Here is a 12,715-nt window from a genome sequence, read left to right as displayed (position 1 = left end):
AAGTGAGGATTTGTCTCATGGTTTCAAATATAAATTAGACAGGCACATGATGTGGTCTGTAAGAGCACCTATCCATTTTTTGAGTTATGAGGAGTCCCTGAAGCACATGACATATTCCAGAAGTGGTGAGCAGAAGAGCCCTGAATGGCTGAAACACAAAGCATTTGATTTAGTGACAAAAGCTGCTCCCTTCCAGAATACCTCCCTGTGATCTGGGGACTGCAGACAGGCCCAAGAGTAGAGTTGCCTCTCTTGGAGCCAAACCCTTCCTTGAGACAGGTTTGAGCTCAATCTTGTGGGCTAACATGGAAGATCTCTAAGAGAGACCTTTTGGCTCATGTAGTCATTCCAACTTAGCACCCAGAGGAGGCTGGCAGGTGCGTGAGGTCCAAAGGAGGCCTGATGTTGTTTTGGTTTTTTTAACTGTAAGACTAGACACTCTCTTTTCTATGAATCAGGGAGTCTGAGACCACCCTCCCTGTTGTGGAATGGCTGCCCAAATGAGGGTTCCATTCTTCTAAAAGAAACATGTGAAAGGCAGTAGTGGCAGAGAAGTCAATTCCGGACAACTTTGACCACCACCTTTACAGTATCCAAACAGAATATCTGTAGAAATATTTTGTAAGGTCTGAAAAATTATTTCCAAAAAGGGTAGATTTAGAGAAAAAAAATACACTTGAGTGCTCTTTCCAGCATCAATGACCTGTCATGAATTTGCTGTCTGATGACACAGAAGGGGAAAGAGCTGCTCAGCAAGGCTTTTCTGAGCTGTTAGGTGTCTCACTAGTCCTAATGTATAATAAAAGTTGATTTACATTATACAAAGAATTACTTGCATTGCTTCCTTCTTACCAGTGATTTACATGTCAACAGGCAAAGATGTATTCATTGCATGGCAATGGTAGCACGAAGTGCCCTTGTTCAGGTATCACTTTGAGGTCTGAAAATCCCTGACAAGAGATTGCTTTCTGAATTTAACATTCTTCATATCTCCATCTCTCCCACCCACTCCAGGATCCTTCAAGAGTCAGTTTATCCTTATTAGGTTATTATCCTTATTTATTATATCTTTTTTTTTCTCCCACCTTGGAGAATATAATCTTTGTCTGGGCCTGATCAGGCAAAACGCAAGAGGCTCATACTCAATAGCAGATTTGAGTAGAAACTCAAACACAACAATTTATTTAAAGAAGCATCTACCTCGTGCTGCATTCCTGTTACCTAACCACACCTCTCTGCCCTTCTGAGGAGCTTACAAAACCGGGAACCTGCTTAACAAGTTCACTACTCACAGGCAAAGACAGTTTCCCCCTTGCACTTGCTACAGTTCAGCTCTTCCCACCTCCTCTCCTCCGGCATTATGTGTTCCTTATTCTTCCTAACACTGCCAGATTCACCTTTTACCACACATCAAGCAGAGACCATTCTTTGCATCATTTTATCCAGGCAACTTGCTTCACTTCTGAAGCTCTCACACATTACTCCCCATGAATCTCGTGACCTGAGTTATGAATAATTTTTAAATTAACTTTTATAAAAACCAGTGTACAAGTGCTTTTTCAGAAAAGCCTGATGGTACGGACCACTCTCATCAATGGGAAAGATAACCCTAGATTCCCTACTGGAGTTCACAGGGATGGTTATTTTAGCTTTTGATTGTCTCTAAAGAAACAGATCAGAAGCTCTATCACTATTTTTAACAGAACTGCCAGCCTTTCACTGGTGGTTCAGTTGTATCCAGATACTATAGTAACGTGGAATCAGAATGTACCAGGCCCAACCTTCCTTCACTTACAGCAAAAGTGTTCAGTGCAGGCAAGACTGAAACCCTAAGACAAGAAGTGCACTGGGCAGGGCTAATAAAATGTGTAATTGACATTATAAAGTTAAATATTCACCATAAAGCATATACATTTTGGAGATGAAGCAAATAAAAGAACAGCTACAGCCAATGAACACCAGAGCTGGCATGTTTCCTCACAAGGCCTGTGTCTTCTTCCTGCCAACTTCTCCAGGCTCACTTGAACAATGAATATACCATTTAATGTGGAAACAGCAAGGAAGCAAACAAAAATTTGAACAAATGTAGCAGAAGACTTGAAAACACTCAGATTATGAACCTGATGGGATTTCTTGGTCCATTTAACATTAGGTCAGAGATGTAGCAGGTGGAATATATACAAGGATGGAACCACACACCAGGTGCTTGCTGGTGATAAGTGGAGTCGAGTAATCAGAAAAGCTTGGCAGTATTTGATACTTCATGTTTGAAAAATGGGATCATCTTTGATCCAAGTCCAGCTCTTCTTTTGACTTGACAGTTAAGCTCTCCATGAGACTGTAGCACTACCGACCCAAAAGATCAATTTTTTTTACCTGCCTGTGATCTTTTATATTAAGGACTATAACTCTGTGGATCAAAGTAGGAATTGTAAATGTGAAAGACAACTTCCACCTCACTGGCTGAAATCTGTGGAGCTCAGTCACAGTGCCTGAGGCACAGCTAACCCCTGTCCTTATGAGTGCCCCAGAACTGCAAACACCTACACACAACACCCATGAATGAATACCTGCATTGAGCTCACCACGGCTGTTTACATGCACTGGGTAGGTAACTTTACATGATTTAAGCCAAAATGCAAAACTGATTTCTTACCTTGGCTTCACCACAGTAAGTTCTTCATGCAAACACAATACAATTTCAGAGGCAAGAATCAAGTTTTTAAAGAACTGTTACAGCAACTATGACTGAATAGATCAAAACAGCAAACATTTTATTTACTCACTGTTTTAAGACTGCAAATACTAAGCTTTTGCCATGTGGTCCTAGAAGCAATGAAGTGAAGCATTTGGTACAGATCTTGAGAATACGATGGCATTGCAGCCAAGAAAACACTTACTTTCTTGGTCTGTTTGACCCAACACTTGACAAACCTGTGTTTTGATTAAGTACACACATTGAAATGGTTAGGAAAAATCACATCAGAGAGCCTGGCTATTACTGGTTGTTACTAAGCCCATTACTAGCCACTTCACAGCCTTGCTGTTTGAACAGGCTTTAGATACTTGGAGGGCTCCAGAGCAGTCGGTGCATTGTGCTGCCTTGCCCCATCTATGCCCGGTCCTAGGTCCACGTGTTCCATGCATTTAGTCTTGCTCTTTAGCCCACACAGGATAACCTCCCTTGGAAAGGGTTTCAGGTTCTCATGAGCTGAAGAGCATTTTGAGATTGTGAGAAAGGCCCTTCTTTGGCAATGGGCTGTAGGAATTGTGATTTGTTTGTTTATACTGCACAGAGATGTTACTCCTCTCTCAAGCCTTGAGAAAATTCTCAAAGCCTTAGTTGTGTGCAGTTGTATGTGATTGCTCAGTTCCATTGTCTAAAGTCCTTAACTCCTTGTTCCTCTTCAAAACCCCCTTTTGAAGGCAATATTCATTGCTAGTCTTTCCCCAGTCCAACCTTCTCTTGCTGGGTTCCCTTTCTCTGACTGCAGCATGTCAGGGTTGTGCAGCAGGCAAGAGCTTTGTATTTGAGTGCTTCCCAACAGTCTGACCTGCAGCTAAAAGCAACTGCTCCAGCAGCACAGGGTTATCACACTGCCCAGTCACTGCATCATACTTCATTCATTCTGAGATTTATCTCCAAAGAAACCCAATCCAAGATTCCAACACACAAAGACCCAGAGGTAATTCTTAAAGATTTTCACTGTTCTACTCAGTTCCCAAGTTAGAAACTTCTTTAAGGAAAATTACGTGTAAGTGCAGCAAGTTTTCCTAGCAGATAAGAAATAAAAATGCTGGTGTAATGCTCTAATTACTGCGAAAATAGAATGTTACCTGCCAAATCAATGCTAAGGTAAAAAAACCCTTAAATATGCCGAGTAATAGAGATAAGCAATGGTGTTGGTAGAGGTCAACTTTCTTCTGAGTCTTGAGAATTCACATTTTTAAAACATAGAGAACTCAATCTTTTTTGATGTGATAATTCACTGCATGACTTAATTCAATATTAATACCTTTAGAATAATAATAAATGGTATATTAGAAAAATAATGAAGGACAAACAAGCAAATGCAGTGGTTATGAATAAAAATAGCTGGGTTGAGTAGCATTACTTCTTTGCTACAGTGATCAAGTCAATGCCTGAAAAGCTGCACTTCAGAGATGAAAGTTGAAGACCGTTTTCAGAAAAAATAACACATAAGACTGGAACTAAACAGGATTGATTTCAATATATGTACAAAATGGCTTCAGTGATAATTTACAAGCCAATGTAATGCTATAAACCCTTTTAGATCCCATTTCAAATAAATCACAAGGAAAGGTCTTTGGTTTTTTGATGAAGCTGTTAAGATGATAATATTTCAAAGTTATGACGTGAAACTCCCCAGTGTAAAGCATCCAGACCTGCAGTTATCTCTGTACCACCCACAAGAGCAGATACAGAAAATAACGACATTGGGGAGGTTTCACCTTGCTCTTAAAACCGCCAGCTTATCTGAAATACAATAGGTGAAAATATAAGACCTAAAGCAGGGAACAGTGAGTCATGAATCAGCTCTGTCAAAGGAAACAGAAATCCATACTGGACAATTGCAGTTTTTCATCACCAAAGCAAAGAAAGGCTGCAACATTTCTTTGAGTTTTTTTTCTGTGACAAACTCAGCCTGGAATATGAACCAAATCTCTGCAAAACAAAGAGGGGAAAGAAAGATGAACCTGGATGTACTTTAATTAAACATAACCAGATGGCATGTATGTAGTGCACAGATTTGGGTTAGCCTTTGCTGTTAAGTAAAATTCATCTGTGAAATACAGAAAATCTACTACCTGCACAGATTTGTGTTTTACTGGTGGACAAAAACGGAAGGGATCCTTGAAAAGTACATCCAAAACATATTTTCTTATTTAACTTTTTTTTTTCCCCAAAAGTTCCAGTGATTTGGACTGCCCAGGGGTCCTGACAGCCCATCTTGCATTACAAACTCACAGGAGCTCTGTAAGAGTGAAAGTCTGAGCTAATCATCTGCAACACAAAGGAAGGAATACAAAGTTCAGTCAAGTCTTATTCTGCCAACTGCAGAACAGTCCAGCTGTCTGAACTGTTTACAAATCAGGAATATAGTTGATATTGGCTATCCCAGATGGCATATATCACTGAATTACTTATTTTTAAATGAATAACTGCAAAACTACATCCATGGGAAGTATTTATAGCGCACACAGTTCTTTGAAAGAGCTCCCCAGCTTAGCAGTCTGTCACATGTACAAAGCACATGGTGATTAAACCCCGAGCCAGAGACTGTAATTGCAAGTAATGTACCTTCAGGAAGTCACAACAGAGCTGCTATCAGGGCATTAGCTCTCTTTTAGCAGAGATACTAAAAGTACAAGTAGTAGATCAGAATATGTTTCCATCTAAAGTTCAGATCAATACAGTTTCACTACCTAAAATGAACATTTTCTTCTAAACATTCTTCTTTGCTTCTCTGGCATTATTGCTAGCCAGAACTTTTAAAGTAGTTACTAAAAATAAGGTTCTGAGTGTCAGTGTTCTGTTCAAGTATGAGATCTGTAAGCTAAGCCAGACTGCCATCCTTCACTCTCTTACACTTTGCTTTTGGACACAGTTTTCTTTCTTAAGAGTAAAAACACCCAGAGTGAGATTTTTACTTTCTTTAATTTAAAGATTGTATTACAGAAAAGTTTAAGTAAGGAATCCTTATAAGGATTAACTCTTGACATAATATATTGCCAAGATACAGTGTGGCTGCAAGGGCTCCAGGTGAACCTTCATATAAGTTGCTTTCTTACATACACAGTCGCTGAACAACATAAATTGTATTCCCCATCTGTAAGAGAAGACAGTGGTATTGAAACAGTCCTTTTACCAGTGTGTTCTGGTTTTCCCAAATTAGAAACATGCCATACTATAACCGTAAAATCCTACTATACAGAAAGGTGATAGAGATGAACTTTCTAAAGATTGCAACTGATGAAACATTAAAATGAAAACTAAAGAGTGTTGATTATGTAAAATGGTTTCTCTTTTACTGGCAGGTCAAATATACTAAGAAACATACAAATATTTTTGATAATCTAATTCCAGATGAACTCAAAACACTGAAGTAACATACACAGGCTAAGAGAATTCAATACTGTTCCAAGGCACTTACTGAATCTCCATGACTAGATGAAAACCAGAACAAATCAGGTCTGACAATTAAACAGTATATAATATAAAAATAACCTTTTGCTTACAATTTACAAAATGCATTACAATCTTTATCTCTGCTAACCTGCAATTCTGGATGTGTGTGTCCAGCAATTTTTGTAAAAAACCCCAGAAACTATTTTCTAAAACTTCAGGGCAAATAACTTACAAATAAGGTACACAAAAATTTAGATCATGCAGAGATTTCTTACATCTTCTGTTAATATTTTATGATTGCAACTTTATCAAATTATATACTTACTTGCCCTGTACATATACAAAATAATGCATACATGGTAATCAAATGTTAGCAAAAAGTAGTCCATAAACACAATCTGTCAAAAGTATTACTATATTAACATATGTCTACAAGCAGCGTGTAACAGGGTTAAAAGACATTAAGGCAATAATACTTGAAGTTACAAAATAAATCATATGTAATACTTTCTCCTAAGTGTAGTAAGGCAGGTAGATGGCCCCAGCAAAAGGTTGTAATACTGGAATCCACTGTTGTGAACCTGTGTCAGGTTTTGCATGGGATGCACTGCAAGAATGTACCATTGATAGTTAGATCTACACTGCTCTGTGTTAGTTGCCCCCCCAGGAAAGTGGAACACTATTTCTCTAGTTCTCAGTGGCACTTGAGTTTTCCAGTATAATTTATTGATAGTATGTCCATTGGTTCTTGGATCATGTCCATTCTGAGGGTGGCTCTCTTGGTCCTCTGGGCTTTGCACAGCGGTTACCAAAACCTAAGGAAAGAAATGTATTTAATACTTGTGTCTGCTGGGACAACACAGGCTCAGAAAGGCTGGCAGCAGTCAGAAGATCACTAAGACATGGCTTCAGCTCTTACAGCACAGATTTATTCTCAGGGCTAAAAACCAACTTTGCTATACAAGGAATTCTGAAGGCACTCTGGCCATAGGAAATACAAATATGAAGAATTTCTATACAATTACAGTTCAGTACTTAAACCTCACTGGAAAGTACTTTTCAATAAATACAGTATTACAGTCTTTGTTATTTTTTCTTCTCCTTCTCTGCATACCTAAGCAGTTATTGGGTATTATTTGTGGAAGATTCCAGTGCTTTACAAAAATTATAACCCATCTGACAAATTCTATATTTTATACACTTCAGGATTTTTTCAAAGTCAAGAATTATTTAATCATTTATTCTGGGGAAAACTCCTTCAGCACTGCTGAAAAGGGTAGGCAGGCTTATTTATCTGGGTTCTGCATCTCAGTGAGTTGGAGGGAGGCAGTAGTAACAGCTATCCAAACCAGTACAGATAGTGAATTCGCTGTTTAAGTCATCTAGTGATTATATTCTGAAAGAATTGTAATTACCAATATCTGTTACTTCTGCAGGAAATTCTGGAATTTGACCTCTTGTATCAGGGGAACCAGAAAAAGGAATCTGAGGTAAGATGTCAGTTGGTGTTTTGTTGCTTCTCTCAGGACGATCTGGAAAACACACAGACCCCTCACTGTAACATTCACTTAGGCACCACTGTGGCAATGCCACTTGTCATTACAGTCCAGAAAAGAACTAGCAGCAAATACTATTTACAAAAACAAAGCTTTGAAAGCCAATTTCTCATTTCCTAAAAGCAAAACATGAAAATTATTTATGAAGTAGATGTTCAGTGACAGCAATATAATCCTGCTTTCCAAATCTCGATTATTATTTTCTATTAGTTCCTATGGATAGCTGAAATCCCACATAGAATCTATTTATAGCAAAAGCTCACAGTGCCATTTAATACATCAACATAAAGGCATCTGTTCATGTTCTTTCTAAACTAAAGGTGCTTAGACATCATAGGTAACAATATATTTAGTAAAATATATTTGACAATATACTTAGATATCTTCAGAGCAAACACCAAGTTGAGGCAAATTTTTGTTCAGTAGGAAAAATGTATTTTGAAAAAGAAAATTAGAAAACCTTTTCCCCCGCTTACCAGGTAGTACAGGTGAAGTTGTTTTCAAACCCTGTTAATGAGAGATACAGAAAATAATTACACAAATCACTTCCAAAAAACTAAAAGTCAGAAATTTAAGATTATGAAAACATCACCAAAACCATCTAACATTCACGGAAATACTTATTTGCCTCTACGTTTTTGACTTGACTCAATATTGACAAAAAATGCTACCGTAGTTAGTATGAGAATTTACTATTAGAACCTTAGCATTTAATAAAAATTTGAAAACATGACACTGCAACTTATTTGCAAATTTAGATAGGTTAGTTCTCACACTACATTTACAGTCCCTGAAAATTTACATCTATCTTTTTTCATATTTTTAAGTGAGGTATTGGGGGCACATAAAAATAAGTGACAAATGTAAAAAGTTTTCCCAGCTGTTCATGCAGGATGGCTGTGAGCTGAATGAGTGAAAAGTGAAATCTGATGGGCAAAAATGGTTTGTTTAAAATAAATATGAACATAAGGGAAAACCATTTTCGGGCAGTGAAACCGGTTGCCCACAGATGATAAGAAGTGTCCATCTCTGGAGATTTTCAAGACCCAGCTGGAAAAAGCTCTGGTTAGCCTGGGCTGAGGCCCTGCAGAAGTTTGGATGAGAGACTGCTGTTCTCTTCCAGTTTGAATCAGCCTAAGATCCATTAAGGGCAGACAGCACACTCCCTTAAAAGCAGCATATTTACACTCTTAAGGCCATAGTTGAACATATATTTAGTATTACTCCTTTTAAAAGTTTTGCTGCCCTTAGAAAAACATTATTTTCTTGCAAAGAAAACATGCTCTTCACATCAATTCAGCTGCTCAGGCAGAGGAAAAACTGGCCAGTTGCAGATGACCAACAGCTGCAACTTCTCACAAGTATGTATTTTAGTTTTTGTTGTAGCTCCCAACCAAACCAGAAACGACTGATTAGTACAGACTTGTCTGCTGCACTTACTGTGGAGGATGTTTGCTCAGGCTGGTGTTGATCACGCAACGTGCTCCACTCTGACTGTGCAATCAGAACTGGCTTCAGCAAGGGTGTGCCTAGGAAGAATTAAATCAACTCAACATACTTCAGTTCTCCTCATGATGAAGCATTAGTACACAACCTTAGAAATGTGCTCTAAATTTTTTTTTTTAGATTAAATGCCTGTAAAAACATTAAAATCTCTTTACATGAAAAGTGCTCTGGAAAAGGCAAAATACCACAATATAACTCAAAGCACAAGACTACATTGAGGAGGTTAATTTTGTTTCTTTAGGGGTTCCTAATCAACAGGGGAATTGGCTTCCTTTTCAAGGATATTTTAGAACTTCTGTTATAGCAGCAGTAATAGTCTGTGTTTTTCAGATATCCTAAGTAAACATACAAGTCAGAATAGCCACACCTGTCCTTCACTGACATCATGCAAAAAGACAAATAAAATGGAAGTGGTTTTAGTGATTCCAGTCCTGGAGAGGTTTTTTTTGTTTGTTTTGTTTGGTTGGTTTTTCTTAAGAAAATAGCTTTGGTCCTTTTGCAGTCAAAGAAAAGCATCAGGTCGGTAACATCCAAAGAAAGGATGACATTGACTCTGAATTACCTATGCTTATGATGCTCAAAGAACACATTTATTAAACTTCAGCATTTTCATGCTGAAAATATCTAGATTAACTACTTGGGCCAAAATTTTTGTAGTTTCAAAATGACACTAAACAATAGTCTCAGTAAATAACTACATCATTTTAAGCTTTCTGGAAGATACCAAGCATCTACCTAGTTGATCATTTCAATTCATCTGTTTTGTATTCTGCCATTACTGGCTTGATGAACGGACTATGAAAATAGGAGCACATCATCTGTAAGTGTCAGCTTTCTCTTGCAGTTACCCTTTTGACACAAAGAGTGAACTACATTAAACTTAACAAACTGGGCTTGTTCACTACATGCAGTGCAGAATGAAGTGTCATCATCTTGGGAATCAGATAAACACTGTTCATGTGCATGCCCATTCCCTACCTGGGAGCAGTAGCAAAAAATAGCTGGGAAATTCCCTAACTGTACTGCATCTCCCCACTGTATCATCTCATTTCCTCACCCTTCAGACTGAAAACCAGCTCTGCTATTATTGATGTCTCCAATTACTTAACTATCACATAACATCATAATTAGTCAATAATGAAAAATAATTTCTCTGTATTCAAGGATGTGTAAAAGTTAAACCTCAAAATAAGCTGCTTCACATGCTAGATTTCATTCCATTTTACAATTTGCTCCAACATACTAACCAAAAATCAGGGTTACTCAAATACAATACTGACATGGTCTTTGCATTTTATCTCAAATTATCACCAAACATCAAAAACTCACTCTGTTCACTTGCTAATACAAATGATTCTGGTGTTCTTTCTGGGAGCGGGGGAGAGCAATCTTCACTAGCATCAGCATCTAAATCAAATATGACATTTAGATAAGTTAAAAAACAGAGATTTTTCTCCTAGGCTTTTAGAAGTTGATCTTTTCATATATGAGATAATCCTAAACTTGGTATAATGTCTAAAGCAAAAGAAAAATTTGCTCCAAGTATTACAAAACATTTTGGTTTACCATACTAACACTATGGAGCAACTTCATCTAACAACATTAACTTCACATTAAGGGCGTAGGATCAGTTTATGTGTTATGCAAGCAAGAAAACAAAAACACATTTTCAGTCTAAATAACTTGGAGGCAAAAAACCCTCAGTAACTCCAATGAGTACTTTTTGTTCATTCTTTCAGGTCTCAGTTTTGCTTACCAAGCCCATGGTGAGGCCCACTGGCTCCCACACCACTAACATGGTTAGAAAGCCTAGTGCAAGGTTTACTAGGCAGAAGGGTAAATAGGAGCCAGAGGAGACATGCCAGTACCACATCCCATCCCCAGTCTGTTCCCTCTCACCTCCCAGGAGTGTACTAACACAAGCTATTCTGGCAGCAAAAGCCCCTCTCTGACCAGCTAAGAAATTTGGAGTAGCAATTACAGGTTTAAAACAATTTAAAATAGCTGCTGCCATAAGAAATCTCATCTGACAACTGTAGTCTGCACAGGATTCAAAAATACAAAGATACATTTCAACTAATAAAGCCATGAAGCTTGAGTGCCAGCATGCCCAGCTGCTGCAGGGACAGAATTCCATCAAGTTCTACAAGCCATCGTCTTCCAAGTGACTTCTGAGACCTGCTCCATCTCAAGTGCACTATACAGCACAAGAAAACCTTCAATGACAGAAAGGACCTCTATAAAACCATCAAATAAAATTGCTATGGATATGCACTAACTGAAAATGAGTTTTTAGGGTTTTGTTTTGGTGTTGTTGCTGTTTCATTGTTCTCTCTGTTTTTTGGGGTTTTTTTCCCTTTTACCTCAGGCTACAACTACTTTTCACTTCATTTGAATGAGAAAGAAGATTTAACTGCGTGGTAAGGATCATGCACACCAGCAGTTATGGTTAGGCAATTAGGATGCTGGTAAGCTCACAGACAAGTTTCACTGGTGATTGCAGCCACATTGTGAAAATGAGAATGCCACTGTACACAGGGTTTAGGATCACTGGTGCAAAGTGATCTAACCCTATATTCTCGAGTCCTAGAGGGATTACAAGCCCTGCAACCAGAATGTAAAATGGGAAGTGTTCCCTATCATACAAATGGGGAAGAGATACACCCTTATTAACAAGAGATAAATGATTAAGTTAATGCTAGAATTTTAATCGATTCCTGTGAAATCATCAACATACCAGCAGCACAAGGGCTCTACCGTTATTTCAAGATGTTTCTGATACACAGTTACATGAAACAAATTCTAGAGTGACATTTCTCCAATTCTTTATCATATTTATGACATATTGCTTATTTTATTTGCATGTTCTTATAGCATCTACATAATGAGATGCACAGAGAGGTGATAATTTCCAAACAGTGATAAACAATGATTGCTCTGGGAAGGAAGAAAAAAATTCCGGCTAAAAGAAAAAATACAATAGCCTATAAATCTATAAAACAAATCCAAGGAGAACTGCTTGCAAAGTTGAAATAACTATGACAAAAGGACTGCTCTGCAGAGCATCTCTTTTAAGTCACAGTGTTAAAAATATACAGGTATGTGCAAGGATTGTCCTGTGTTTACAAAATGTCCCAAAATCTATAGATCTATAGATACAATTCACAGTAGCTACAGATCTCTATCAAGATCTACAGAAACAGATTGTTATTAAGGCTGCACAACAGTTCATATCTCTGGATATATGACTTTTGATGAACACTCAGTTCACAAAGCCAGTATTTTCAATTCAGCTGGTTCTGCTTCTTGCATCATACACTGAGCCCCATTTCACTTCAGAAAGTCATGAAGTCTGTGCAGACTCCTGAGGTGAGGCCATCACTGTAAGCAGCACCAAGCACAGGAGTCTGAGCTGGATCCAGGAGTTCATGTTCTTCCTTCAGCTCCCCAGCCTTACTTCTTGTTTGGTTGGGCTTGGCACAAGCAGTTACCAAGACCTAAT

The 12,715-nt window shown here is 38.1% G+C and overlaps 1 protein-coding gene across 2 annotated transcripts in view; it reads right to left on the bottom strand.

Annotated features, from left to right (window-relative positions):
• Nucleotides 1-5,661: 5,661 nt before the first annotated feature.
• Nucleotides 5,662-12,715, bottom strand: part of PTPN12 (protein tyrosine phosphatase non-receptor type 12) — a 70,574-nt gene continuing 63,520 nt past the window's right edge. Inside the window, exons 14-18 of one of the 2 annotated variants that reach the window (XM_014869054.2) lie at nt 10,543-10,620; nt 9,148-9,236; nt 8,184-8,214; nt 7,567-7,683; nt 5,662-6,966 (exon numbers count right to left, since the gene is read on the bottom strand). In XM_014869054.2, the coding sequence (XP_014724540.2) occupies nt 6,905-6,966; nt 7,567-7,683; nt 8,184-8,214; nt 9,148-9,236; nt 10,543-10,620 (377 nt within the window). In that variant the 3' untranslated portion in view covers nt 5,662-6,904. The remainder of the gene's footprint in view (nt 6,967-7,566; nt 7,684-8,183; nt 8,215-9,147; nt 9,237-10,542; nt 10,621-12,715) is intronic. The other variant, XM_014869055.2, reaches the window with a different exon arrangement.

Source organism: Sturnus vulgaris, chromosome 5 (assembly GCF_052056855.1).
Source record: "Sturnus vulgaris isolate bStuVul1 chromosome 5, bStuVul1.hap1, whole genome shotgun sequence".
In the NCBI taxonomy this organism is placed as follows: Eukaryota; Metazoa; Chordata; class Aves; order Passeriformes; family Sturnidae; genus Sturnus; species Sturnus vulgaris.
This window is presented reverse-complemented; position numbering and strand designations above follow the sequence as displayed.